This window comes from Galeopterus variegatus, unplaced genomic scaffold, assembly GCF_000696425.1.
Source record: "Galeopterus variegatus unplaced genomic scaffold, G_variegatus-3.0.2 Scaffold641, whole genome shotgun sequence".
NCBI classification, from domain to species: domain Eukaryota; kingdom Metazoa; phylum Chordata; class Mammalia; order Dermoptera; family Cynocephalidae; genus Galeopterus; species Galeopterus variegatus.
Genome location: NW_007726752.1, coordinates 393,998 through 421,842, shown reverse-complemented (window position 1 = coordinate 421,842; position 27,845 = coordinate 393,998). Strand labels below are relative to the sequence as shown.

The following is a 27,845-nucleotide window of genomic DNA, read 5'->3' as shown; positions in this document are numbered from 1 at the left end:
TGGCTCCCGCGCCCGCCCCCCGCACAGCGCCGTCTCCGGCCGCCCCTCGACCTGCCCTGCGCTTGGGAGCCGGCCCCACCCGCGCCCTGCTCGGCTCTGGCGGCCTCGCTCGCAGGCAGCCTTTGCCCCCGGGAGAAGGTCTTTGCCCAGGCACCTGTGAGGACCTCGCCCCGGGGCCGCCCGTCCGCAGGACCTGGGCTTGGCTCGAGAGTGACCTGGGAAGGGGCTGAAAGTTCAGACGAAGGGTGAAGTGGGAAGTCGTTTCGCAGACAGCCTTAGAGAAAGTCTCCACTTGACCCGTGAGAGGGGCCCTCGGGGGGCACGGGGGTTGCGGGGAGAGGAGGCAGCCTCCTGCTAGAGCTGACGGCTGGCGCCCAGCAGACCCACTTGGCCGACAAGGAACGATTAGGGCTGAGAGCCAGCCACATAATGTGCTGCGCTGTCTCACGCCCATCCCAGAAGGAGACGCAGCCTTACAAAGCCCCCTTTTCCCAGGATCCAAGGGACTGATAGGGGCACGGGCAGAAATGAGCAAGGCCACAGAGGCTCAAAATGACTTAAACAGGTTTAAGTTTCAGCAGCTTCTTACCCATCCTTTTCCTCCTTTCCGATGGAGTGGGGAAACTGGAGGCACGGAAGCAGCACCTCGCCCTTCAAGCTTTGTTTTTTCCAGAAACTAGGAAGGGGTGGGTGAGGCCTGTGATGGGTGGCCTTTTCTCTTCAGGTCTTGAGACATGGCTCTCCATTCCTTGCCTGTCCCCACAGCTCTTCCTGCAGGCTCTTTTTTCCTGAGGATCCCATTAAGATTGTCCGGGGCCAAGGGCAGTACATGTACGATGAACAAGGAGCAGAATACATCGATTGCATCAACAATGTGGCTCACGGTCAGTATCACACCTCATGCTGGCAGGGCAGAAGATGAGGCCAAGGCTGTGAACCTGGTCCCAAGGTGACCCCTGCAGAGAGGTTGTGGAGAACCTGGGTTGAGTTGAGGCACCATGTGCAAAGGAGGCCCAGTCTTTGTGATATAGCTGTAGAAATCTCCAAGACGTAGCTGTGCTAAACTGGGCAGGAGTCAGAAATCTAGGTCTGTGGGTCCAGTTCCACTTCGTACTCTAAAGAGCATCAGATAGCCCACTATGACCAGCAACACAGCATGGCCCTGGCCAAGTGCTAGGGTCATGGCAGGGCTTCAGCCCCACTGAGCGTCTCAGGAAACTGAAGTAGGAATTCAGTCATCCAGATGAGGCTGCCGGACCTGACAAAGGAAAGAGAATTTGTGACTCAGCAGGCAAATTGGAGGTTAATAAAGTAAAGGCTACAAGCAGGGGATCTAGTTCCAAACTGCTTGGGCTCAAATCCCTGTCCTCCACTTACTAACTTTGTGATTTGGGGCAAGTTACTTAATTCTCTGTGCCTCAGTTTGCTCATCTGCCAAATAAACATGATAATACCTGGTACCCATCTCAGGTGTTTTGGAGAATTAAGTGTGTGAATTCATGTAACCTGCATTGAATGTGCCTGGCACATGGTGAGCTCTCAATACAGGTTCACTGTTATCATTATCCTTGGCCTTTGACAATCAAGATTAATCTCTAGCCTCACTGACTGGTGAAGTCAAATGCGCTGACACCACCCTCCCACACTGCCTTTGTCAAGCAGAAGGCCTCAAGAAGTCTCCTTAAAGACAGTTTTCTAGATGGGGTTTCTGCCAGAGAACCTTTTTCTTCTGCCATAATCTCAGGGACTCCTTTCTAGATTTCCCTTTCCAGAACCAGCATCTCTCCCTGCTGTCTTCAGACTCCCTTCTTTACGCCTCCCTTTCTGTAACTGCGTCTCCTCTGGCCGGGTTTGCAGGTTGGGGCTGGGGGAGGCCCAGTGGGACTGTGCTGAGCAGAGCTGGCCATGTGATGGAGGTGACCCTCTTCTAGTTGGGCATTGCCACCCTCTGGTGGTCCAGGCAGCACATGAGCAGAACCAGGTGCTCAACACCAACAGCCGATACCTGCACGACAACATCGTGGATTATGCACAGAGGCTGTCAGAGACCCTGCCGGAGAAGCTCTGTGTGTTTTATTTCCTGAATTCTGGGTAAGTGGACTGCAGCCAGCCCTCAGCAAGAGGGTTAGATGATGAAGATTTGCTTATGTGGGCCCAGCATAGTGTAGCCAACCAAGTGTGGACTTAGGTGAGAGGCAGCCTGCACTGCACCAGGCTCCTACATTTCCCAGCTGTAGACCCTGGTGCTTACCCTATCAAATCCAGTTTCCTTGTCTCTTGGTAAAGAATATCATTACCTCCCTTCCAGGATCATTGTTGGGGCTTAATGAGGTGATATGTTTTTTTATTTCTGCCTTATGGATACAGCCAAAATCCCTACCCTGAGTTTGCTCAGTAAGGAGCAGAAACATCAAGTGATTCTTTAAAAAAAAACAAAATTACAAAGACAGGTCATTGTCTGGAGGAACAATACAGGATATAATGAGACCTAGAAGCAGTGGGAGGTTCTGGAAGGTTCTGGGGGTTCAAGGAAGGCTTTACTGAAGAAGTGATGTTAAGCTAAGAGCTGACGGGGAGATAACTAGGGGAAGAGGAAGAAAGGGTGCTGTCTGTTCCATCTGAAGTATTCTTGTCAAGGTTGATCACACAGAACAGCCTGTGCAAAGGCCCTGTGGCAGGGAGGGGCATGGCACTCTGGTACATTTGAGGAACCAAAAGCAGACTAGTGAAGGAGAGGAGAGGGTGTAAGTTGACACTGGGGAGGAAGGCAGGGCCATCACCCCGGACCTCATCGGCCAAGTGAGGAAGCTATTCTTATCCTAAGAGCACTGGGAAGCCATCGGAGGGTTTTGATCAGGGAAGTGATGTTGTCAGGGCTGGAGAGCAAATATGGCCACTGTTAGGCACAAGTTCAGCAGTCAGGTGAAAGGTAATCGTAGCTTGCACTAGGTGTGGAAGTAGAGACAAACAGGCATATCTGGGAGGGGAGCTCACAGCATACCTGGAAGAGAAGTTTCCAACAAGTTACAGGTAGTGGCATTTGGACTACAGTAATGATTATTGTTATCACTGCCATTAGCATTGCCATTTACATAGTACATTCATCAGTCCCCCAAATAATTTCTAGGAAGTGGGATTTTCCATATTCATTTTACAGATAAAGAAAACAGCAATTCAAAGAAAGGAACTAGCTTGCCCAGGGTTATCCTCCTGGGAGATGGTGGAGCCAGAACTGGAACTTCTCTGGGAAGAGCAGGGAGCCAGGTCCAGGAGCCAGTGCTTCCTCAGCAGTGGAGGAAGGGACATTCTTCCTGGTTTACTCCACCAAATTTATTCTGTGTGGATTCCAGTGCCTTCCACATTGCCAGACCCAATGATCTCTTTGCTGCCTTGTCTTACTCTGTCTCTCATCACTAGTTGACAGAGGTACCACTCTCTCAGAAAATGCTTTCTCCTCCTGCATCAGTGTACTGTGTTCTCCTGGTTTTCTTCCAGCTTCTCTGGCCACTCCTTCTCCGTCTCTTTTGCCAACTCGTCCTCTATGCCTCCAGGCTAGTCCTGGGCCGTTTTTCTCTCTGAACCCTCTCCGTATGTGATCTCATCCATTCCCTTGGTATTGAATATCATCCATGTGCTGATGACTCCCAAATTTATGTCTCAAGCCCAGATGCTTCCCACATGTTCCCAACTCACGGTTCTAACTGCCCACATGACATCTGACAAACATCTCCAACTTCACATATCCAGAAGACAATCAAGAGTTTCTTCCACCAGCGCCTGCTGTGGGACCATGGCACCGGTTGTCCCTGTTGTTCCCAGGCACCTACCCCAGACATCCATACCACCCACACCCTGTCTCACCTTATAAATGGCATCGCCATGTACATCTCTGCTTAAGGAAGAAATTACACACACACAGAGTCCTGCATCAAGTCTGCCTTGTCTATCTCAAGATATCTCTTAAGTCCATCTACCTCTTTCTGTCCCATGGCCACCACCTGCTCCCACCTGGGCATCTTCCTAGGTCTCCTCACTTCTGCTTCATTCTCTTCTACTCCATTAGACACATGCATCCAGAGGCTGCCTTCTAAAATGGAAGCTGAGGCATGTCCCTTCTCTAATTAAAACTCTTCTGTGGCTTTGCATGGCACTGAGAAGAAAATCCAAGTTCCTTCCCAGCCCTATGGACATGGCCCTGTGTGTCTCCCCACTTCCTCTCCTGCCCTGCCCTGCCCTCCTGTGGCCATGGCCTCCCTTGTCTTTTCTCAGTTCCCTGAGCACACCAAGCTCTTTTCCTTCACAGGGCCTTGTATATCCTGCTCCCTGTGCCTGGAATCTTCTCAGGACTAAGGGCAGGTGTTACCTCCTCATGAAGGCCTTCCCTGACACCTGTATTGGTCAGCTAGTGCTGTGTAACAAAATACCACAGACTGGGAGGCTTAAACAGACGTCTATTTTTTCACAGTTTGGGAGGCTGGAAGTCCAAGTGTTGGCAGGGTTAGTCTCTTCTGAGGCCTCCCCTTGGCTGACAGATAACCACCTTCTCACTGTTTCTCACTTGGTCATTCTTTTGTGTGTACATGTCCCTGATGTTTCTTTGTGCATCCGGATTTCTTCTTCTCTAAGAACACAAGTCAGATTGGACTAGGACCTACCCTAATGGCCTCATTTTAACTTAATCACTTCTTTAAAGGCCCTATCTCCAAATGCAGTCACATACAGGCTATTCTGAGGTACTGGGGGTTAGGGCTTCAACATATAAATTTGGGAGGAACACCATTCAGGCCATAATATCGCCCCATGTAAAGTAGGGCCCCTATCTAGTTCTCTCTCAGCACCTCATATCCATTGTAGTACTTATCAAAATGATCTTTCCTTCTATGTTTTTTGGCTTTCATGACACATACTAGAATGTAAGTTCCAGGAGGGCAAGGGCCTGTTTTACTTACTATTTTATAGAAGCCATTTGATATTTACCAAATGAATAAGCAAATGACAACCTGAATGATGACCTGAGAATCTTCTTGCTGCTGGAAGGACTCCTCCTGCCCTCATGGTTTCTCTGTGAGAAGCACATGGACGACTCTTCAAGCCATGCTCACCTTTTCTGTCATAGGTCAGAAGCTAATGACCTGGCCCTGAGGCTGGCTCGCCAGTACACAGGACATCAGGACGTGGTGGTATTAGACCAGTAAGTGCAACTCACAGCCCAGCCGTTTCCAGAAGCCTGGGCCATGGGCTTGTTGGGGATCAGTGAGGCTCTGACTTTGAGTGCCTTAGGCAGGGAGGATGAGGGGCCTGGGCCACTGGAGGGAAGCATGGCAGGCAGAGCACATGGCATCCAGAGACACCCCCTGGAGACTCTGTCCCCCAGGCGACTGTTCTGGGAGGGCAACTTCTGGGGAGCTAAGAATGCTTTGTAAGAGTTGGTCCCACACATTTTAGATACTCAAACTGTTCCAACAGTAGTTCATGTATTAAGTATCTCATGTGCACAAGACCCAGGCCTAGGCTCAGGGCATTATCACATTTAAGATTCATGATAGTGGTGAAGGAGTAGACCCCCATTTTACAGAGGAGAAAACTGAACCCAGAGAGGTTACATGATTAGCCACTGTTACATAGCCAGAAAGCAGCCTTGCAGGAAGTATTGCTGACTGCAAAGCCCATGCTCATTCCCAGCCCAAGGACTCAGGGGCTGTTATCAGAAAGGTTGGTCTCCCTGTGTGTCTTCAGGGATGGGTAGACAGCGGTCAGGGCTAGACCAGGCAGTATGTGCTTCCTGGGCCTGAGCCCACACTCCCTTCTCCTCTCCAGTGCTTATCACGGTCACCTGAGCTCCCTGATCGACATCAGTCCCTACAAGTTCCGAGACCTAGATGGCCAGAAGGAATGGGTCCATGTGGTACGCAGTGCCCAAGTCGGCAACAGGTTGGTGCCAACCTCTAGGCCTGGGTGACATGGTGCTGTCACTCCCCACAGGCACCTCTCCCAGACACATACCGGGGCCCCTACCGGGAGGACCACCCCAGTCCAGCTGTGGCCTATGCCGACGAGGTGAAACACGTGGTCAGCAGCGCACAGCAGAAGGGCAGGAAGGTAACCACATCTGCACCTGTCTAGTCCAGCAAACCGTGAATGTCACTTCCACTGTTGTCACCTCCACTGTGCTAGATGCCGGGAACCCAGAGAGAAAGCAGAACAAGGTCCTGCCCTTTAAGAATCTAGTGGGGTGGGGGGTGTGCGTTAAGTGCTCAGCAGAGAGTTTTAGTACACTGACAAGAGCCTGGATAGAGATAAGTCCTGGGCATTCTAGGTGGCCAGGAGTCAGGCTGAGCTGGTGTGGGTGTGGAGGGTCCTTGGAGGAGTTGCTACCTGATTCCGGTCATAAAAGACAAGCAGGAATTAGTCACTCAAGGTGGGGTGTGGATTGGCAGAGGAAAGTCCTCCTCAATGGGGGGCTGCCTGCACAGAGATGAGGAGCCACGTGAGTGTGGGGCCAGGCTGAGAGGGTCAGGAGGTGAGCCTGGAGAGACCAGCAGGACCTAGATGCCAGAGGACCCCATTGCTGTACTGAGTGGCTGGAACTCTACACTGAAGGCCACAGGAACCATTGAAGGGTCTTAGAGGAAGGTGGATAAGACCCAGGGGCTATGTAGAGAATGGATTTGAATGGGGCAGGCTAAGAGCAGGTGACCATGAGGTGGCCTGACCCAGGGCAGTATCATGGACATGGAATGGAAGGCCACAGACAGGAGAAATGTGTTGGGCCCTGGAAGAGAGACACCCATGGTGATAGATAGTAGAGCGGAGGCTGTTAGCAACTGAGGTGAGGGCTCTCTGGAAGGCCTCACTGAAGGAGTGACAGAGCCAAACATAGGATATATGGCAAAGAAAGGAAGGCTGTGGGGCCAGAAAGGGTGGCAGAAGCAGACCAGGAAAGCCTGGCCTATGTGTTCTAGATGCTCTGCAGCCACTTCTATAAAACCTGAAAACTGCTGTGGGTGCAACAGGGGTCAAGAACCAGTTTCCTGTCCCATCGGCCCACCCCTTGTCCCAGCAGTGGCCTCTGAAGCAGCTCTGAAGCAGAACACAGTTGGGAAGTCATTGCTGTCCACAAAAGGGATCATTGAAGGGCTTTAAGCAGGACAGTGACGAGCTCAGCTCTCCTTGTGGGGGGTAGACTGGAAGAGGTGTCCGGGTAGAAGGTACCTGCAGGAGGCCAAGGCAGAGACAGGCAGATCTGCCAGGAGGCGGGCATATCCAGGTGGCAGGGAAGGAGTGGGCTCAGAGGTGGGACAGGTGGAGCTTGTGGGCTGTGCTGAATGATTGGACGAGGGAGGGGGTGGATCAAGGATGGGGACCAGGTTTCTGTCCTAGGCAGGAGAGACGGCAGTAGTGCTGGTTACCAAAGAGGGGAAGGTGAGGAAGAGGCTTATGAGGGAGAAATCAGTGATTTTAGTTTAAGGAATGCCAAGGACAAGGGGTCTGGAGGCATCCAGGTGGTAAGAGTTGATTTGAGGCCTGAAAGAAAACTGAGTCACAAACTCTTAGATGTGACGTGGAGCCCAAAGTAGGAGTGCAGTGATGACGGTGACTTGTGCTGCTTGGGGTCAGCACTGAGCCACATTAGCAGGGTGCACCAAGCTCATCAGCACCTCCACAGTGCTGTGCCGATGCCTGTCTCATCCACAGATTGCAGCCTTCTTCGCTGAGTCTCTGCCCAGTGTAGGAGGGCAAATCATTCCCCCCGCTGGCTTCTTCTCCAAAGTGGCAGAGTAAGTAAGTGGGCAGGGTCTGCCCCATGAAGGGCTGTAATGGGGTCTCCCAGCCTCTGTCCCAAATCCCAACCTCAGCATGGCCTGCTTGCCAGAATTTTGAGACAAAGCCCTTAAAGAAATAATGGCCCAGAGAAGGCCAACCATTTGTACCTGGCCCCCCACCTCTCTGCTGGCAGAGCCGGGACTCCAAGCCCCAAGACCTCCCAACTCCTGGTCTAATCTCTCTCACCACAGCACCCCTGTCAGCCATCTGTCCCCTGCCACAGGCACATCCACAGGGCCGGAGGGATCTTTGTTGCAGATGAGATCCAGGTTGGCTTTGGCCGAGTAGGCAAGCACTTCTGGGCCTTCCAGCTGCAGGGGGAGGATTTTGTCCCTGACATTGTCACCATGGGCAAGTCCATTGGCAATGGCCACCCTATTGCCTGTGTGGCCACAACCCAAGCTGTGGCGAGGGCATTTGAAGCCACCAGCGTCGAGTACTTCAACACGGTGAGTGAAGGCTCCAGGGCAAGTGAATAATGTGGGTTCTCATAGGCTCCAGGTGATCAGCTTGTCCTTAGTCAGCAAATGCCACAGGGTTAGCACTGTGCCCAGCACAGAGACTTCTAAGATGCTGTCCGTAGGAAAGTTGCAACCAGGTCACATAAAAAAAAATCTTAAAATATTAGTGTCGATTTAAAAGCTGTCGCAGGAGACCATGTCTTATAAAATACATAGAAAGAGTACAACAGTTCCTCTCTCCTTTCCAGCAAAAGCTGCCCCTCTTGTGGCAGGTCCTGTGTCAGCTGAGTAAGGTCATGAGGAATTCAGTGTGTTGGGCAACAGATGGTCTAGAGGCAGAGTGGACATGACAGCAGTCACTGAGAGGAGGGTATGGCTCTCTGTCCTAAGTGAAGTGGACACAATAGCATGTTCAGTGGCCGTAAGATAGCAGTTGCAGGTTAGATGAGGGGAGCATGGTGGTTGGCAGGAGCCACATCATAAAGGGCCAAGGTATCTGGGACTGATCCCGAAGGCAGTGAGGAACTGTGGGAGGGTTTTAGTCATGGAGAGATGCAGTCCAAATAACACTTGAGGATGATGTCTGGTGATCAGTGTGGAGAAAGAACTGGAGGTAGGGAGATGGGTCCCCGCAAGAGAGGAGGCTGTGCAGAGGAGAAGGAGGGTCAAAGAGTTGAGAACTCACTCTGTCTTCCCAAAAAAGAGCCAGTTTGAATTGTGGACTGAAACACATCAGGGTTTGGCAAGATGTATAAGGCAAGAAGGTCGTTAAAGGTGAGGGAAGTAGGGCTGGCTGATTAGCTCAGTTGGTTAGAGTACTATGTTATAACACCGTAATCAAAGGTTCAGATTTCCATACTGGCCAGCCGCCAAAAAATATATAGAGATAGATGGATAGATGGTGAGTTATATTTATGGATTTTTTAATGTTAAACCATCTTTGCATGCCTGGGATGAATCCAACTTGGGTATGGATATTATCATTTTTATACACTGTTACATTCTATTTGCTTATATTTTATTTATGAATTTGACATCTGTTTTCAGTAGTAAAATGTGACTCGATTTTTTTTCTTATATATTGGGTTTTGGTATCTGGGTCTTATCAGCCTTATAGAATGAGTTGGAAAATATTTCTTTTTTTCCTTTTACATAAAATTGGGATGATCTGTTCTTTGAAAGTTTGGTAAAAACTCATCTATAAAACTATCTGGGCCTTGTTTTTTGGTTGGTTTGGGTTTTTTTGCGGGAAGATAATTAACTGCTGCATCAATTTCCTTAAAAGTTATGTTTTAGTCAGTTCAGGCTGCTATAACAAAGTCCCATAGACTGTGTGGCTTATAAACAGTAGAAATTTATTTCCCATGTTCTGAAAGTCTAAGATCAGGGTGCCAGCATGGTCAGGTTCTGGTGAGGGTACTCTTCCGGGCTGCAGACAGCCAACTTCTCGTTGTACCTGCACATGATGAAAAGGGCGAGAGAGTTCTCTGGAGTCCCTTTTATAAGTACCTAATCCCACTCACAAAGGCTCTACCTTTGTAACCTAATTACCTCCCAGAGGTCTCACATCTTCTTACCATCACATTGAAGGTGAGGATTTCAACATATGAATTTTGGGGAGACATAAACATGTAGTCCATTGCAAGTGATATAGGACTCTTAAACCTTTTCATTGTTTTTTGTTTGTTTTTGTCTTGTTTTGTTTGTTTTGCTACTTTCCTGTTCTGGGATTTCCATTTGCATATGTTGGGAGGCTTGATTGTATGTACAGGTCTTTAAGGCTCTGTTTATTTTTCCTCGTGCTTTTTTCTTTCTGTTCTTCATTTCAGTTATTTTTCAACTCCAGATTTTCTATTTTGTTTTTTATAATTTCTAACTCTTTATTGGTAGTTTCTATTTTGGTGAGACATTTTTATGCTTTGCTTTAATTCTTTAGATATGGTTTCCTTTAGTTTGGGGTTTTTTTTTTTTTTAACATTTTATAATATCTGATTTAAAGTCTTTGTTTAATAAAGTCAATATCTAGGCTTCCTCAGGGACAGCACCGATTATTTTTTTTTCCTGTGTATGGACCACGCTTTCTTCTTTCTTTGCATGTTTCATAATTTCCTGTTGAAAACTGGACACTTTAAAAATATAATGTGGCAACTTTGGAAATCATATTCTCCCTCCCTCCCTATGGTTTTGTTGCTGCTTTTTGCTGTTGTTTATTCAGTGCCTTTTCTGAACTAATTCTGTAAAGTCTGTTCTTTGTCATGTGTGGCCACTTTAGCCTCTGCTCAGTTAACTTTGTGGTCATCTAATAACTGGACAGGAATTTTCTTAAATACCTGGAACCAGTAAGTCACTTGGCCAGGCTGTTGGTAACTCCGCTTTAGCCTTTACTTCCTCCTGCAGAGCTTCTAGGTAGCCAGTGGTGAGAGCTTAGGGCTTCTCAGATCTTTCCTGAGCCTGCACACAGCACTGGACACGAGCCTACTCCTGTGGATATGAATGGCCTTCTAGGCTCCAAGGAGTATGTCAGAGCTTTTCAAACCCCCCCGAGATATCTCATAGTGACAGAAGGCAGGTCAGTGGTTGCCTGGGGCCAGTAGTGGGAAGATGGTCATGAAAAGAACTTTGGGGAGTGATGGAAATGTTCCGTAGTTTCCTTGTGAAGGAGGTTCCACGTGTATACATTTGTCACATCCCATTGAACTTTACACTTTAAACATGTGGTGTATTGTATGTAAATTATACCTCACTGAAGTGATTCTTTTTAAGATTATTTTTAACATTCACTTGTACATATTTGTGGGGGTACAGTGTATTGTTTTAATACATGCATATACTACACAATGATTCACTTAGGGTAGATAGCAGAGTTTTGTACTCATTAGTCCACCACTTCTCCTCCCCCCACCTACCCTCTGTGCCTGACTTACTTCACTTAACATAGTGGTTTCCAGTTAAAAGATGTAGTTTAAAAAGAAAACAAAAACCATGGTTTGCAGGAGACACCTTGCTCCCGATCCTCTAAAAAACAGATCCCCACTCAGACACCTACAGGGCGAGGCAGCAGAGACGAAAGGAGTCAAAGCACCCAGGGTGTCTTAAGGAACCACCGCTACTGGGCCCAGTGTGGCTAGATAGGCCAGGTTTAAGTCAGAAATATAGATCTGTGTGTGTGATGGCTCATATTTTAAAATGCTAGCACCTAATTCTTAACTTTTAAGAATGCCACATAACCAAACAAAATGAGCCCGCAGGCTGGATATGGCTCCCAGGCAGCCAGCTTGTAGTCTGTGTCCTAAAATCTACCCTGAGCTCAGCCAACAGAGCCATGAAATCATGCCACACAGAGTGGCTTTTCCTGGGTGAGATTTGGCAGCTGCTTTTGACCCTAATGGAAGGTGATGGGAACTAGTCCAGTGCTGTGGGTCTGGGCCCAGCCAGTGAGATGGGCCGGAAAGCAAACACTAGCTCTGTGGGAATGCACAGTACTCCCTCTCCTGATTCTGCATCTTTTAGGGGCTCCTACTGCACCCGTGGAGGTACCTGACCTGGGCTACTATCACATTAGCACCTGGAAAGGCAGGACAGCCCATAGGGGCCCCATTTACTGCTGAGAATTCTGAACCCTGAGGGGCTCGGGGCCTGTGCCCTGGGAATGTGTGTGGCAGTTCTGCTGCCTTCACCCCCCCAGAGCATGGCCCACTCTGCTGGGCTTCTGACATGCCCTTTGTCCCCGGCTCAGTTTGGGGGCAGCCCCGTGTCCTGCGCTGTGGGGCTCGCCGTCCTGGAGGTCTTGGAGAAGGAGCAGCTCCAGGCTCATGCCGCCTGTGTGGGCAGCTTCCTGATGGAGCTCCTCAGGCAGCAAAAAGTTAAACATCCCATCATCGGTGACGTCAGGTGAGGCTCTGAGGGCAGTAGTCACCACCCACTAACCAGCACCTGCCAGGGGCCCAGCGCGGTATCATCTTCTTTCATCTCCTAACAACCTGGGATGGTGGGAATCTTTATGTCCGTGCTCCAGAGGAGGAACCGAAATACTGAGAGGTGCTGTTGCCCAAGATGGCATCATGAAGGGAAAAGACAGGATTCCACCTAAGCTCTGGCTGATCCCCAACCTGCTTCCTGTCCACAAGGTCCCCCTCCCCATCCCAGTTACTTCCTGAAACTGTTTTCACCACCCTCTGAGGGTTCCTGTGGCTCTCAGCCGCCCCAGGAGACACAGGTAGAAGCCCTAGCAGGCTTTCCAACAGCGAGGCTTGGCTGAAGCCCAGGCAGGGGGTGAGAGCAAAGACTGATCTCTCGGGCCTGGCCTCCTGAGATGTCACCTTCTTCTCCAGGGGTGTTGGACTCTTCATTGGTGTGGATCTGATCAAAGATGAGGCCACGAGGACGCCAGCAACCGAAGAGGCAGACTATGTGGTGTCCAGGTATTTGTTTCTTGAAACAAGTTGCCTTCTGGAGGAAATGCCATGAATCCCTCTTTGCAAAACCTAGGGCCCTGAGTGGGAAGGAACCTCCCTCTTGCCTCCTCATCTGTCCACCCTGTTCCCAGGCACTGTGGGCCCACAGGTTTGACTGAAGGAGTGCAGCAGCTGGGCCTCTGAGGGGGAAGGGGCAGCTGATCTGGGCCTACACTTGACTGAGCTCCAGAGACTGGCTCCATCAGTTCTGTGCCCACTGCTTGGCAGCAAAGGCTTCAGAGGACACAAGGGCAATTCCAGCCCACAGCAGCCTCCTCTGCCGAGAACACCAAAGCTAGCAGGGTGCTCAGACCCAGCCAACCCTACCACCACAAGGGCTGGAGAAGGGAAGCAGCTTCTCAAGAGCCACCCAGGGGGACTGTGGCAGCACCAGCCTCGGGTGGTCCCCATTCCCAGAGCAATGGGTTGCTGGGATGGACAGGACTCCAGTTCCTTGTCTGGGTTGGGGGGTATCTGGTTGAATCAGCATCTCAGGACTCACACTCCACAGCCCCCTGTAACTGATTTGCACGTTCTTTCATATGAACCCCAGGTAGGACCTGAGGCCTCAGGACTCCTTCCCCCTCTAGTTTAATTACTCCGTTTTATCTCTGTTCCCCACTCCTACCCCTTCCTATCTATCCTACCATGGAAAACCCTTCTGGGGTCTGACATGTGTCCTTATTCATATGGTTTCAACTCACGTGAACAGTATTGTAAATTGTGCAGTGATTGAGACTTGACCCTTCCATCCTCAGTGTCCAGCTAGTCCCTGCCTTCTCTCCACTGTTCAGTCTCACCCTCCAGCTCACCCACCCACTCCCCCAGTAAGCCTCAGGGGTCCTGAATGGTGAGTGGCATGGAAGGAGCCAGATCCCAGGCTAAGTCTTTCACCTCACAACACCTTGGTATTGCTGCTCCAGTTCCATGAGGAAAAGGAACTCAGGGGCCAGAGTTTCACCCACAGTCACCCTGCTAGGTGGACAAACTGGATTTGGCCTCAGGGCTGTTTGGACTCCAAAGTCCAAACTTTGTTCTTTCTGACATGGCCCTTGTCAGTGTTGGAAAGAACGGGGACAACAAACAGCCACAAGGCAGGCTGAGAAGGAGTCCCACCCCACACCCCACTCCTGACGACTTAAAAATAACGAGTAATTGGGCCGGCCCGTGGCTCACTCGGGAGAGTGTGGTGCTGACAACACCAAGGCCCCGGGTTTGGATCCCATATAGGGATGGCCGGTTTGCTCACTGGCTGAGCGTGGTGCTGACAACACCAAGGCCCCGGGTTTGGATCCCATATAGGGATGGCCGGTTTGCTCACTGGCTGAGCGTGGTGCTGACAACACCAAGGCCCCGGGTTTGGATCCCATATAGGGATGGCCGGTTTGCTCACTGGCTGAGCGTGGTGCTGACAACACCAAGTCAAGGGTTAAGATCCCCTTACCGGTCATCTTTTAAAAAATAATAATAATAAAATAATGAGTAATTAAAAAAGAACAGGAACAGGGGTCAAAGAGAATGTGTATATAATCATGTCAACCCTAACAATAAAATTAAGTTTCCATCCCAGACCACCTGAAGAAGGGGAAGGGCCTAGGGACTCCCACCTTGTCATATACCATCAGTGAAGTCCCGTGTACCCAACTAAAAACAAGTTTCTTAGGTATAAACAATGTTAAAAAAGGTAAAGTCACCTTCCTAAAAATGATTAGATGTTAAGAATGAACAGCCCTCTGAGACTGCAAGATAACCTGGGGGCAGGGGCAAGATAACCTACTTACTGAAACTAGGTGAGGTTTACATGTGGCTCATTACTCCATATTTCTTAATGCTGGATATTCTCCATGTTAAAAGGAAATACATTAAGTCATAAAATGCAGGTGTGATTCTTGTTGTCCAGTATAGCCCAGTAGCCATTCTTGGCTTGACTTACATTGGGGGCTCTAGGGACAGAGAGGCAAGGCCCCCATTCTGGAGAGCAGCAGGGTCAGGGAAAGGTGCAGTGCACCCCAGATGGGCACCATTGATGCTGGGCCAGAGGATGAGCAGGACCTTGGCAGGGGCAGTTGGTGCAGTATCCTGGTGGGAACTAGCCTATGGAGGGCTCTGAGGCAGTGTGGCTAGAGCCCCAGGCATGAGGCCAAGACCAGGCTGAAGAAGGCCTTGAATGCTTTAAAGGGGTGTTCTAATCCTCACAGGCTTAAAGAGAAGTACATTTTGCTGAGCACTGACGGCCCTGGGAGGAACATCCTCAAGTTTAAGCCCCCAATGTGCTTCAGCCTGGACAATGCAAGACATGTGGCGGCAAAGCTGGATGCCATTTTGACTGGTGAGCTTGGAGCCTGAGGAGCAGCTGACCATGTCTCTAGAACCCAACCCAGACCCAACAGCTAGAACCTGCCAGTATGTACCAGGGAGGGGGCATGAGAGCCCAGCAACTGAGCCAGAGTGTTGGACAGTGCAAGGAGCAAGGAGGGAGCTCAAGTGGAGGGCCTCTCCTATTCCTGCCTATGTCAAAGAGCTTCCTGAGCCACCACTCAGCCTGCCTGGGCAGGCATCATAGTGTAGGGTGCAGGGCAAGAGAGCAGGGCTGTGACACCAGACACCAGTACTACAGTGGGAGCTGAGACCCCCCCCCCATTACATGTTCTTACAGCCACCACGGAACATAGGGCCACCCTTAGCTACTGAGTGGTGGCAAAATGATTAGCATGAAGATTAATGAATACAAAATGAAATTCCTCCCAGCATTCCTACCATCTAGGATGGCCAAGGTCAGCACAGGGTCTCCCATACATCCACTTATACAAGACCTCTAATTACCAAACTATAAGGTGAGGTTCTGATGCATGTGCAGAACTCAGCAAGACCCCAAATAGGCAAAATCTGATCTCATGATACAGGCCAGAGCAGCCAGCAAGCAACCCCTTCCCTTCTGCCCGTGTTACTTCCTAGCTGCCCACAGTATGCTTAAGCCCACGGCTCTGGAGCTGGGGGAGGCCCAGTACCTACCTACTAGACACAATATGAGGTGGTGGGAACCCTGGGTGAACAAAGGGTGGCAGGCCACAAAAGTGCCTTAGGGTTCCTGGGCACAGCCTACAAGTCTGAGAACTGAGGGCTGGCTTTATGCTGCCAGAAAATTGCCACTACTGTGGCTGTTAAAGGGTGGGACATGGGCCTGGAAAGGCAGGCAGGCCCTGTCTCCAAACTATCATCCAAGCAGCTTGGACACTGAAGGCAGCAGGGGTCCTCAGTAGACAAATGTGATCCAGTTCAGGTGGCTGTGTGGTCTTTTTCAGACATGGAAGAGAAGGTGAGAAGCTGTGAAACACTCAGTTGCCAGCCCTGCTCAGTCAAGTGTCCTCCAGGTGAGTGGCCTTCTTGTTCTTGGAGATCCAGAGGTAGTTCCTTACCATCAGCACCTCCTCAGCTTTTTTTTATTTTTTAACGCTATGTTCTTAAGTTATTCCCCCATCCCATAGGTTAGTTTCTCCAACACTGGGAGGCTCTGGCTACCCTGGGCGCTGTCCACCACCCCTACCAGAAAATCTCTAAAACACTTAATTTGCATTTGATGGCTGGGGCAGGAGATATTTCCTCCTCCTAGGGATGAGTGAACAAAACTTTTCTGAGGCTGTGTCCACACAGAGACCTAGCCCACTGTTGCTCACTAAGCCCCAACTACCAGACTTGGGATGTTCCCATCCAGCTGGTAAATATCCCCTACCAAAGCGGGCTTTGGTGTGCCAATCAGGAGGGGACACCATCAGGCCCACATTCATCTGTCTGCTCCCTGACACTGCTTTGGTCTGTAGATTCACACCATCCTTGCTGGAAGAGACAAAACCCATTTTCATTATCAGTCAAGACAGTTAGGTGTTCCCAGGTATTGCACACACCACCCTGGGGGCATCCCTGCAGAGGACAGCAGCACCTTGCTGTACCATCTCAGCATCTTAGGTCGTTTTAAGGGGGGCTCACATCCTGGGCAGGACAGTCACTAGAGGAAATTAAACAAGGACATGGATGGAGAGTGTGTGGTTATGCCTGACAGGATGCTGTTAGATCACGGAGAACTTAGACAAGTGGTAGCTCAAAAGGCCAGAGGTCTGACTACACCCACGATGGGGCCTGCAACTGAAGGAGTTTGCTGTGGGAGGAGGCCCCAGCCCCAGATCACCTGGCACCCCCATTCTGGGCAAGAGATCTCACACAGTATATTCCACATTCACCCAGGCTTGGGAGTTTTTAAATTTTTATTTCAAAAGCTTGGATAGCTTCAATATCCAGGTCGTGGCAAAATCAGGACACGTGTAAAATACCTTACAATACATTAGATTCCCAAAAGGTACCAAAAAGTACAGTAAAATTAACACTTCCATTACAGGAAATGTATGACACAAATAATATAAAATTAAAAGGTGAAAAAAGGTGACACTGGCTTCCTAAGATCAGTTTACTCTTTACAACCAGGGTCCACAGGTCCAGGCTGCAGAACGGCAGCAGGAAGCAGGCCCTCCAATCTGGTTCTGCGTAACCTGGTGATAAAATCAGCCCATAATGCCGCTCTGGCTTCTGAGACACCACACGCTGCCTAAAACAACTAGAGCTCTGGAAATAGTAAACAGGAGAGTGATTTCCAGGGGGGAAATTTTAAATAAGATGCACATGGGACAGGCCATAGAAAGTTTGCCAAATTAAATTTGGTACATAATTGTGTTCACTCCATATCCAAACAAAGCGTGTGCGGTCGGTCAGTCGGTCGCTGCTCCTGCCGCCGCCTCAGTATGGCTTGTAGTTATTCTGATGGCCACCACGTCGCTGGCTTTTCCCATAATTTGTACTACCCTGACCTAGGGACAAGAACAACAGTAGCAGCTACTACTTACTCAGCCTTTACCCTGTGCCAGGCGCTTCACCATGCATCTTCACAGGGTCAACAGCCCTGTATGGTAGGGATTACCTTCCCCACCTTACTCAGGCCCACAAAAGCTACAGCCAAAATTGGGTAGCTCTGGTGGCTGAGCCAGGCCTGTATGACTCCAAAGCCCCTGCTGCCAGTGGCCCCTGCACTGTCTGTCCTGCCTCCCCTGGGTGGGTTAAGTGGATGAGGCCTCTCTCCTACTTACTGTAGTCGTAGCCGGGGCCGTAGCCGTAATAGCCATAGGGCGAGTAGTCGTAGCCGCCATAGCCGGGCCCGTAGCCCTGCTGGTAGCCGTAGCCCTGGTTCCAGTAGTTGCCGTAGCCCTGATTCCAACTCTGACTCTGACCTGTGGGGGGAGCAGGGCACAGGGGCCCATGGACCATTTAGCACACGCAGGAGCTAGGATGGAGGAAATCCTGCCCTTTGGGTGGCGGGGTTACTTTGGCAACTTAGAAACCAAGGGGCTGCTGTTCTGGTGTAGAGGGCCCTGGACTTGGGACCCAAGCCGAGGATCGATCGGAGGCCAAGATGCTAACTTCACTGCAGCAAAGGAGGCAGCTCACTTACTGAAATCACCCTCTGGTATCCCCCACCCTCCCTGGCAGCTCGGCTTTGAAAAAGATACAGTTTAGGCTTTGGAGTCAGAAGGGCCTGGGATGGAAGGAGGTAAGCGCCTGGCACAGCTCTGCCCTACCCTTCTGCCCACCCACCCATGGGTGTACCAAGACTCAGTGAACTACCAGAGCCAAGACACCCCATCATGTCTCCCACCCCAGAGTATGATGCAAATGCTCCCCTGCCCTGGGGTCCCAAGCCACATGAGCGAGAAAGACAGGGCTCTTCCATTCCAAGGGGCAGCAGCAGCACAGCCTCAAGCACACAACCTTTACCCAGGAGACCCATTCCTATTCCTGCCCAGTCCCCACCTCACATACGCCTGCCCACCTCTGCTGCACAGTGGCCAGAGGGAGCCCCAAGACTGGCGTGGAAGGTTCCATTCAGGCAGGGAAACAGGACCCATCTTCATCCAGGCTCCACTCACCTCCACCGCCACCACTGCCTCGGTTCCCTCGGTTGCGATTTCCACGGCCCCCAGAGCCATACTGCTGCTGCTGATAGACCTCTTTGGGCTGGGCCACCTTGATTTCACACTAAAAGCCAAGAAGACAGTGGGTCAAGCCAGTAGGACAAGCTCATGGCAGGGACTATGCACAAAAACCTTCACTGTGACAAACATTCAGATGGTGGATCAGGTCCATTTGCTCAAAATCAAAGTATGCTAAGGTGGGAAGCCACACTTGGGCTAGAAGCTCTTAGAACCATAACTAAAACCAAGGGCCTTTCTGATGCAAACTTTTCCTGGAGAATGCACTGGGGATGGATGATCGCAGCCCAGGGTAGCTCGATGTCTAACAGAGATAAAGGCAACTGAGCCAAGTGCAGCTATGGAGAGCAAGACACTACCCCGGGTAGGTGGCAGAGGAGCAGAGGAAGGACTGGAGGCTGGCACCTTGGGTCTGCTGGGTAAGAGTGTCAGAGAAGACTTCTCAGATGAAGGGCTGGCTTTAGACAGTAAGTTTCTTTTTCTTTCTTTTTTTTTTTTTTTTTTTCCAGAAGAAACTCATCCTACTCAAAGATTCTATTGAGAAGGTGACCCTGCACTCCCCGTCTGACAGATAAAGCTTCAGAGATTCAGGGTGATACCATACTACTACCGACTCCTCCTCCAACCCCTGGTCTATTGCTGGGATAGACCAGATGCATAAATCCCCTCAGGGCCCAGAGTCCATTTCCTTTTTAACCAAAAATCTGCCCAATGGGGTTGGGGACATTCAAGTTCTCCTGCTTAAATAAATCACAACAGTATATTCTTAAGGGAAGTTCCCTGACACTTCCATTAAAAGTAATAAAATACATTTTAAAAAACTTTTACACATTGTCTGTTGTCTCCATACAAGCATACACTTCTAATTGACAAATTACCCAAGTGATGTAATTACAACAACCAGATATTTTCTATACTATTCAAAATGCTGAATACAGGGCTGGCTTGTTAGCTCAGGTGGTTGAGTGCAGTGCTGACACCACCAAGGTCCAGATCTCCATACAGGCCAGCCACCAAAAACAAAACAAAACAAAACAAAAATACTGAATAAAATTAACTAAATACACTTATCTTTAAGACTCAGTACCAGCAGCTTCACTAAAACACCACCTCAGCAGCTCTTCCCACCCATTTCGCATTGTGTTACATAGAGAAAAAAGCCTCATGTCGCTGTCCAGTGGAGTAACAACTGATGCCCCACTCAACTCCCCTAAAATCCTAATTTTATAGGAAAATTTAGAGGCCCAATCCCTAGTCCTATCTTTCCAAACTCCCAGCCAGGATGGAGACTCCCAGGAGCCCCACCCTACCTGTCCCACCTTATCTGGCTGCCATTCCTCAGAAAGCCTGCCACACCCTGCACAGCAGGCCACACCCTCACAACTCACAACTGCCAACATGAAGCCTGAACTATACTCTCCACTGCCAGGGCTCAGGGGAAGAGCAGCACCTCTTGCTAACTCCACCTACCCAAAGGCAAAACTGGACTTGGGCTTAATTAAACCAGCCAGACCAACTAAGAGCTCTTTGGGAAGGATCCTTGCCTGGGGCGAGGGTTGACTAAAGCCATGCCCAAAGAATGGGAATGGAAGTAGACAAAAATTTGATCATGAAAAGGAGGCCAGAAAGGTCAGGAGCAGGAAAAACTTCACCTTAGAGGGAAATCATTGAGTTACAGACGTTCTAGAATCTTCTGAGACCTTAACTGAAAGCCTCATACACCCTGGACTCTTAAAGATTTAGAACACCACCACCTCTAGTTTTAAATCAGGAACCAAAGGGCCGACCGAGCGCGGCGCTGGGAGCGCAGTAGCTCCCGCCGCGGGTTCGGATCCTATATAGGGATGGCCAGTGCGCGGTGCGGCCAGTCACCAAAAAAAAAAAAAGAAGAAGAAATCAGGAACCAAAGAGGCTACCCAGTGTGCTGTATTCACGGAAGCCACCCTTCCTCTCCTACCTCCCTCATATCCTGTGTATTGGCAGTCTTGCCAGCATAGGAGCTCTTGGAAGGACAAGACCATCTGCCCCAATCAGGGCAGCATATACTGTAGAGAAATAGTAAGATCTAACTAACCTGGAGAGCTTTTGGAGGTAGCCAAACCCCTAACCCACACCTGCAAGGGCCAGCTCTCCAGCAGCAGGAGGCCAAGCACACAGAGCTGAAGACACTTTACCTTGCTTCCACTAATAGTATGGAACTTTTTCTCCAGGACTTTCTTCACAGGTTCTTCCTCTTTAAAGGTGATAAACACAAAACCTCGTCTTTTGTTCGACTTTGGATCCATTGGAAGCTCAATAGCCTCGATCTGTAAAAACATAAGCAAAAGCTCAGGACCACTACCTCCGTTTACACAGGGAATACAGGGGTACTCACAGGAGAAAAGAGCCACTGAAGGCCAGAGGGTAAAGAAGAAACCCTTCTAAGGAGGGCTCCAGCCAGCTAAGGCTACCAAAGACTAGGAAGAAGGCAGCCTCAAGGCAGCTGGCAGGCCACTATCAGAGCCACACACTCACCTCCCCAAACTCGCCGAAGTATTCCCTGATCTTTTCTTCAGTGGCTTCAGGATTCAGACCTCCCACAAAGACTTTCTTCACCGGGTCCTTCTTCATAGCCATGGCCTTTTTAGGGTCAATGACACGGCCATCCAGCCTATGCTCCTTCTGGTCTAGAACCTATTCCAATAGAAGGGAGTCAGGTTCTAACTCAGCAGCATGACCCCTCAGCAAAGCCCTTCTCTTTGAGCCTCAGGACTCCAGCACAGGTACATAAAATGTGTCTCATCCTCTCATATGCTACCACTTGACTTCCCAGCCCAACGGTCCTTAAAAACCTCAAGTATAGCTAATTTACCTAAATACCTACAAATCAGTCCTCACCCATCTAAGCCTTTGCCCATGCTGTGTCTCTCTTCATGTCCAAGCAGTCTCAATTTAAGGCCCATCTCCTCCAGCAGTAAAACGCAGTAAGATCACAGGCTGGAGATGGGCTGCTGGGAATAGAATCCTCATTCCACCCCTTACTAAGTATGTGATCTCTCAAATTTCTGAGTCTTAGATTTTGGCTTTTTCCCTATAAAATGTGGCTAAATGCCTACCTCATAACAATCTTGGGCTCTTTTCTAATCCTCACGATAGTGTTGAGCAGTGTCCAGAACAGGCACAAAAAAAGTTAAAAAACATCAAATACAATCTTCCTGAACCACTCCAGAATATTAGTCGGTCCCTACTTTATCTGTATTTTTATCCCCTCAAAAACAAGCATGTATGGTTAGCTCACTTGGGAGAGCGTGGTGCTGACAACACCAAGTCAAGGATTAAGATCCCCTTACCAGTCAATTCGCACATAAGTTCCTAGCCTTTCTGCTTTACCCAGAGCACACAAATTAATCACGCTGGAGAATGACGTCTCCTTAGAATTCAAATCCTACACAAAGGCTGACTGCTATACAGTACCCAGCTTACCTTCTCCACACTGGCAGCATCTTTGAAAAGGATAAACCCAAATCCTCTTGACCGTCCAGTGTTGGGATCCATTTTTATTGTACAGTCAACGACCTCTCCAAATTTTGTAAAGTAGTCCTTTAAGTCTTTTTTGCTGGTATCCCAGCTCAGGCCACCAACAAACATTTTTCTGAAAAGGTACGGTGAGACACACGGCAACAAGTCTTATAAGAAAGCTGTCATTTTAGGAAGAACCTGCCCAGGCAAAGATTGCACTTGAAGGATCATACCACCGTCCTTATAGACAAAATCTACACCCACCCTCAGGGTCTGCAAGGCTGCTACCTTTGAAGGATGTTAAATCTCCACTACCTCCAAACTCAACTCAACCTGGACTCTAACAACGCTTTTAACACCGTACAGCCCCAGGCTGTGGAGAGGGACAACCTTGCCAGGGGCATGGGTCCTCACCACTCACTCACAACTGGAAGTTAATGTGTCCTAGAACCACGTATCAAGGGGCTAGCATTCCTCCCTGTCTTCACCACCTCCCGAAAACTGGTCTCAAGGAAGGAAAGTCTCGGCTTCCTGAGGCCGAGACCGCCCAGGGATCAGACCGTGACTCCGCCCCCAGCAGGAGGCGGAGAAGGCAAGCCCCGGCCGGGCGCGCCAGCTCCGCCCACGCAGCCCCAGGCCGGCCGGGCCGTGTGTCCCTGTGCTTTCCCTCTTCCGGGCCGCCCGCCCTACGCCGGCCCCGGCAGCGCGCGAGTGGCCCTAGGGCGGCGCCAAAGTCGACCCAACAAACTCCTGCAAACTCCAGCGCGAGAGCCGGCCGGCGAGCGCGGTGAGGGCCAGTCCGCGGGCAGCTCGCAGGCCACGGCCGGGCCGCCCGCCCCTCCCCCCGCCGCGTGGCGCCAACAAAAGGCGGCCCCAGAACAAAGGCGGCGCCCCCGTCCACCCGCGCCTGCACCTACCCCGCATCCTCCTCGTTCTTGCTGGCGTTGATCTGGTCGCCTTCGGCACCGTTTTGATTCCCGCTCGGGGGCGCCGCGGTCCCGCCTCCAGACCCCGCCGCGACTCCGGTGCCGGCCCCGGCCGGCGACTCGCCTTCGGGGGCGGCCTCATGTCCGTTTTCGGTGGCGCCCGTCTCCATGGGCTGCTCCTCACCCGCTTCCGACATGCTAGGCCGGGGCGCGGCGGCTCCTGTAACGAGCGGCCGCACGCGGCGACAGCACGTCAGGCCGGCACAGCTTCCACCCGAGCTCCCGCCCGCCACCCGCCGCCTGGCCTCTCACCTCGCCGCCGATGACGCCGCGGAGCCCGCTTGTCCCCACCCGCCGAGGAAGGCGCTGCGGACTCGGCCGCAGTCAAGCTCGCGCCGCCGGGGCCTCGCCTCCGTCCACCGACGGAGCCGCTCGAACCGCGTTCTCTCCTCAGCCGCTGCCGCCGAACCGACCCCACCAACCCAAAGCCCCGCTCTGGCCCGCGCGGTGCCGCCGCCTGACAATGCCGACTCGTGGCGCTCTTTATAATGCCGGAGCCGGGCCCACCTCGCAACAAAGCGTATGCTCATTGGCTGCATCCGCCGGTCACTCAGTCTTGATCCGGCGTCCCATTGGCTGCGACGGCGCGCGCGCTCTAGATCCGGGCGGGCTTTGTCCTCGTTTTAGAACCCGCGCTAGTCAAGGCCTTTCGATGGTTCCTGAGGCCTCACAGGGCTGCGGCGTGTCCCGAGCGTCCAGTGGGCTCGGGCCGGACCCTCAGCTCTCTGAGGCCGCAGTCTCTCGCGCTGATGCGCCCCCTCCCGGCACTGGCAACGTCGGCCTCCAGAGGAAACTGGGTCCGAGTAAGTCTCACAGTCCAAGGTCGCCCAGCTGGAAGTAGCAGAACCTGAGCTTCCGAGATCGGGCGAGTAGGGCCCTCCGAGGCCCTCGGAACGGTTCGGATGATTGGGACCTCCCCCCTGACCTTGGTGCCCTCAAAGCCCAGCGCTCCCGCCCTTTCTGCTCCCTCCCCCAGAGATGGGGTTGGAGGGTGGTCCGCCCGGTGCCTGACGCCAACTGTGCTCGGTAGGAATTATGCTCCCGTCTCTGGTCGCCTGGCACAGCCTGGATGATTAACATCGCATTTATACTTTTGTTTACTTAAAATTCTTCCTATACATTGGTTCATTTATTTTTGGTGAAACATATTTTCGAGAAAAATATATCACTCGTGAAATCATGAGTTGTTTTGTTTTGTTTTTTCCGGGGGCGGAGGGAGGTGGCTGGTTCTCTAACTAATACACAAAAATACAAAATGTCTTTATATTATCTCATTGATCATCAAGCTTGAAAGGCCTAGGTAATCCTGTGATTCCTTTTAATCACATGGGTAGAGAGCCGCAAACTGACCAGGATTACCACCTCTGAAGCCTGGGGATTATCAAATAGCAACAGAACACAAGTAGCTAACGTTTCCCCTTGGATTCCTGCAGCCGGGCCCCATGTAGAGGGCTGGGCGTTCTTTTTCTATTTTCGCACCTGATGTCCTAAAGTCTCTATATAAGGTGGTTCCATCACCAATTTATAAAGGAGAGAACTGAAGCCCAGAGCAGTGTGGCAAGTCTACACAGCAGACTCACCTACCAGCTCCATCCAACCAGTGGAGTTGTCCTAAAAATGAAAAATATGAGTTTTACATTTTGAAAAAATATTGACTTCAGGCTATTCTATAAAAATCTAAAGATTTGGCCACACAGCACTGCATTTCCCCCAAGGCAACAGTCAACTAGAGTTGGGGGATCCACCCCCAAATGAGCAAGTGCCTTCTGGTTCACCCCAAAGCCCACTCAACCCCTTCACTCTTTCAGGCTAGATTCCATGAGTAGAATTCACCTGTTTCGACACAACCTTAGTCATGTCACTGAAATCAAGAAGTGAGGCTTTCAGGGAAGTCTAACAAACTGCCTACCCCACCTCCACCCCAGCCTTCATTCACCCACAGAAATGAGGGCCAGGGATGCAGCTGGGAGGAGATGATGGGCCCAGCTCCCTTGCAAAAGACATTTCAGAAGATTGAGTTCAAAGTCAGATGTTAAGTGCAGCCCCAGGACATAACTACTGAGAGCAAAAATTCACTTAATCTTCCACATGGATTCCTTTACCACAATTCAGAAACACTTTCAATGCTATGTAAAGTCTGAGGACAACATTTGGAAAAAGAAAAAAAAAATTTAGACAGTGCTTCACAGTTTGCAAATGCTTTCACCAAGCATTTGCTTTATTGGAGCTTCAAAATAGCATTGTGGGCTGGCCGGTTAGCTCAGTTGGTTAGAGTGACCTTATAACACCAAGGTCACAGGTACACATCCCTGTACCAGCCAGCCACCAAAAAATATATATAGCTTAAGGCAGTTACCTGTATTTTATACATGAGAACACTAAAATCGCATGGCTAAAATGTGGCCACAAAGCTAGCACTTCCAACTCCACATTGAGGATTGTTTCCAGGGCTCCTGGCTACTGTGGGACAAGGTGTCTGAGCTTCTGAGTTCCTTGGTCTATCTAAGTTAGATCTCCTATCGGATTAAATTATTCAGAGGCTCAAATGAAGCAATGGCTTAAAAAATACTTTATAAACAACTGCAGACAGGTGGGTGTCAGTCTCAGCACAGAATACCTTTATATTGCATCCAAGCGTGTTTCCAACAGAGGCAGGGAACCAAGCTGTTTGGAACCAGTAGGAAGTCCCTTTGACACAAGGACCCCCAGTCTGGTTGGGCCCCAGTTACAGGCCCTGTGTGGAGGGCATCTTCCATTTCAGTGAGCTTCTCAAGTCAGCGAGAAGCTCAGTTACCTCTGAAAATCCTTTAAGAGGCCCATAGAATACAGTACCATGGCTTTGAGGATTCATACTGTCCAGCAATGTATGTGTAAAATGCATACAATCTCCAGTCTAGAAGAGGACATATGCAAAATGCATTTTGATAGTTTTTTAATTAAATAAATTTTTCTCATGTTCTCTTTTTTTTTTTTTTTGACTGAGCCTGCAAGGTGAAGTTGCATGAGTTAACTGCAAATACATTGTGCCTCTGCCTGTGACCAGCTCCCACTCTGGCCACTTCCCACACTCCACTAGATGGACTCCAGCTCCCCTGCTTCAGGCCATCTCTGGCTCCAACCAGAGGAATCTTTCTAAAACGCTAGTTGGATTTTGTCACTGCTCTTCATGAAAACCCTAGCTAGCTTCCCAGTGCTCTGATAATCCTGACTTTGGGTAAATATGGGTAAGAGAGATATTGGGGCTCCCAAAAACTTATGCTCCCTCCTTTCCAGCCTCCTTTGCTGTGTGGTCTGTGGGTGGAAAGATCACTTCCAGGCTTGGGTCACTGAGAAGTGGGGCCTCCTTCAGACCTCTCACACATCAGACTTGACACGTCCTAGAAGTGAACTTATACTGTATCCTCTGCTGAGATTTGGGATCTTTTTTCTCTAAATGCAGCCTAGCCTAGCCTGACCATTCCACACGGCCATTCGCATGCATGACCCACCCCAGGCACATCTCATTGCCATTCTCTACTCCAGTTGTGCTGAATATCGTTTCATAATTCTTTTGTGTGTGTGTGTGTGTGGCTGGCTGGTATGGGGATCTGAACCCTTAACACTGGTGTTATAACACCACACTCTAACCAACCAAACTAACCGGCCAGCCCTGTGCTGAATATCTTTTATTTCCTGGAACTCTTAAGCACCCTCCTTCCTCTGAGCCTTTGCACCTGCTGTTCCCTCTACCTGAAATACTCTTCCCCATATTTCACCTGCCTATATCTGTTGTGGGTTGAAATGTGTCCCCCAAAAAGATATGTTCAAGTCCTAATTCGTGGTACCTCTAAATGTGACCTTATTCAGAAATAGTCTTTACAAGGACTGGCCCATGGCTCACTTGGGAGAGTGTGGTGCTGATAACACCAAGGCCAAGGGTTCGGATCCCCATATATGGATGGCTGGTTAGCTGACTTCAGAGAGCACGGTGCTGACAACACCAAGTCAAGGGTTAAGATCCCCTTACCAGTCATCTTAAAAAAAAAAAAAAAGAAAAAAGAATTAGTCTTTACAGGTATAATCAAGTTAAGATGAGGTCATACTGGAGTAGGGTCAGCCCTTAATCTAATATGACTGGTGTCCTTATAAGAGGAAGAAAGACACAAAGACAGAGACACACAGAGAAAATGCCATGTGATGACAGAGGCAGAGATTGGAGTGATGCATCTACAAGCCAAAGAATGCCAAAGATGGCCAGCAAAACCAGAAGCTAGGAGAGAGGCACAGAACAGATTCTCCCCAAAACCTGCAGAGGGAGAATGGCCCCACTGACACATTGATTTTGGACTACTAGCCTTCAGAACTGTGAGAGAATAAATTTCTGTTATTGTAAACCACTCAATTTGTGGACATTTGTTACAGCAGCCCTAGCAAACTAATATAACTTCTGCCTTCTCCAGTGTATGTCATGCCCAGAGGAAGGGCCGCTCTCAGAGCACAGACCATACAATATTGAAATTGACTGTAAGCTCAGTGAGATCCTGCATCCTGAAGGTCTGTCTCCTTCACCCTGACTCCTCCAGTGGGCACTCTAATACCTGCAGAATGAAT

The 27,845-nt window shown here is 50.1% G+C and overlaps 2 protein-coding genes across 3 annotated transcripts; one reads left to right on the top strand and one right to left on the bottom strand.

The window, feature by feature from the left end:
• Positions 1 to 269: 269 nt before the first annotated feature.
• On the top strand, positions 270 to 19,598 carry PHYKPL (5-phosphohydroxy-L-lysine phospho-lyase). The gene is made up of 13 exons (XM_008570914.1): positions 270 to 299; positions 766 to 884; positions 1,932 to 2,091; positions 5,117 to 5,191; positions 5,818 to 5,905; positions 5,983 to 6,099; positions 7,696 to 7,778; positions 8,048 to 8,273; positions 12,022 to 12,176; positions 12,617 to 12,706; positions 14,938 to 15,068; positions 16,042 to 16,110; positions 19,281 to 19,598. Exons 2-13 carry the CDS (start codon positions 830 to 832, stop codon positions 19,310 to 19,312), a joined length of 1,281 nt encoding a protein of 426 aa, XP_008569136.1. The 5' UTR covers positions 270 to 299; positions 766 to 829; the 3' UTR covers positions 19,313 to 19,598.
• Positions 16,963 to 24,418, bottom strand: HNRNPAB (heterogeneous nuclear ribonucleoprotein A/B). 2 transcript variants are annotated; one of them, XM_008570915.1, is made up of 8 exons: positions 23,508 to 24,418; positions 23,187 to 23,415; positions 22,234 to 22,402; positions 21,286 to 21,444; positions 20,946 to 21,077; positions 18,709 to 18,817; positions 17,872 to 18,012; positions 16,963 to 17,595 (listed from the first exon to the last, which is right to left on the bottom strand). In XM_008570915.1, the coding sequence occupies exons 2-8, from the start codon at positions 23,390 to 23,392 to the stop codon at positions 17,525 to 17,527; spliced, it is 987 nt and encodes a 328-aa protein (XP_008569137.1). In that variant the 5' UTR covers positions 23,393 to 23,415; positions 23,508 to 24,418; the 3' UTR covers positions 16,963 to 17,524. The 2 variants fall into 2 exon arrangements, with proteins under 2 accessions (XP_008569137.1, XP_008569138.1); XM_008570916.1 differs by lacking the exon at positions 17,872 to 18,012 and having other exon boundaries at positions 23,508 to 24,415.
• Positions 24,419 to 27,845: the final 3,427 nt, after the last annotated feature.

Coding starts and splice junctions, on each gene's coding strand:
- PHYKPL (XM_008570914.1), top strand. CDS start 830: ATGTACGATGAACAAGGAGCAGAATACATCGATTGCATCAACAATGTG. Junction 7,779..8,047: donor TTCTTCTCCAAAGTGGCAGA/GTAAGTAAGTGG, acceptor CCCCTGCCACAG/GCACATCCACAGGGCCGGAG. Junction 8,274..12,021: donor GCGTCGAGTACTTCAACACG/GTGAGTGAAGGC, acceptor TCCCCGGCTCAG/TTTGGGGGCAGCCCCGTGTC.
- HNRNPAB (XM_008570915.1), bottom strand. CDS start 23,392: ATGTCGGAAGCGGGTGAGGAGCAGCCCATGGAGACGGGCGCCACCGAA. Junction 22,403..23,186: donor AAGAACGAGGAGGATGCGGG/GTAGGTGCAGGC, acceptor GTACCTTTTCAG/AAAAATGTTTGTTGGTGGCC. Junction 17,596..17,871: donor CGGCCCCGGCTACGACTACA/GTAAGTAGGAGA, acceptor TCTTGTCCCTAG/GTCAGGGTAGTACAAATTAT.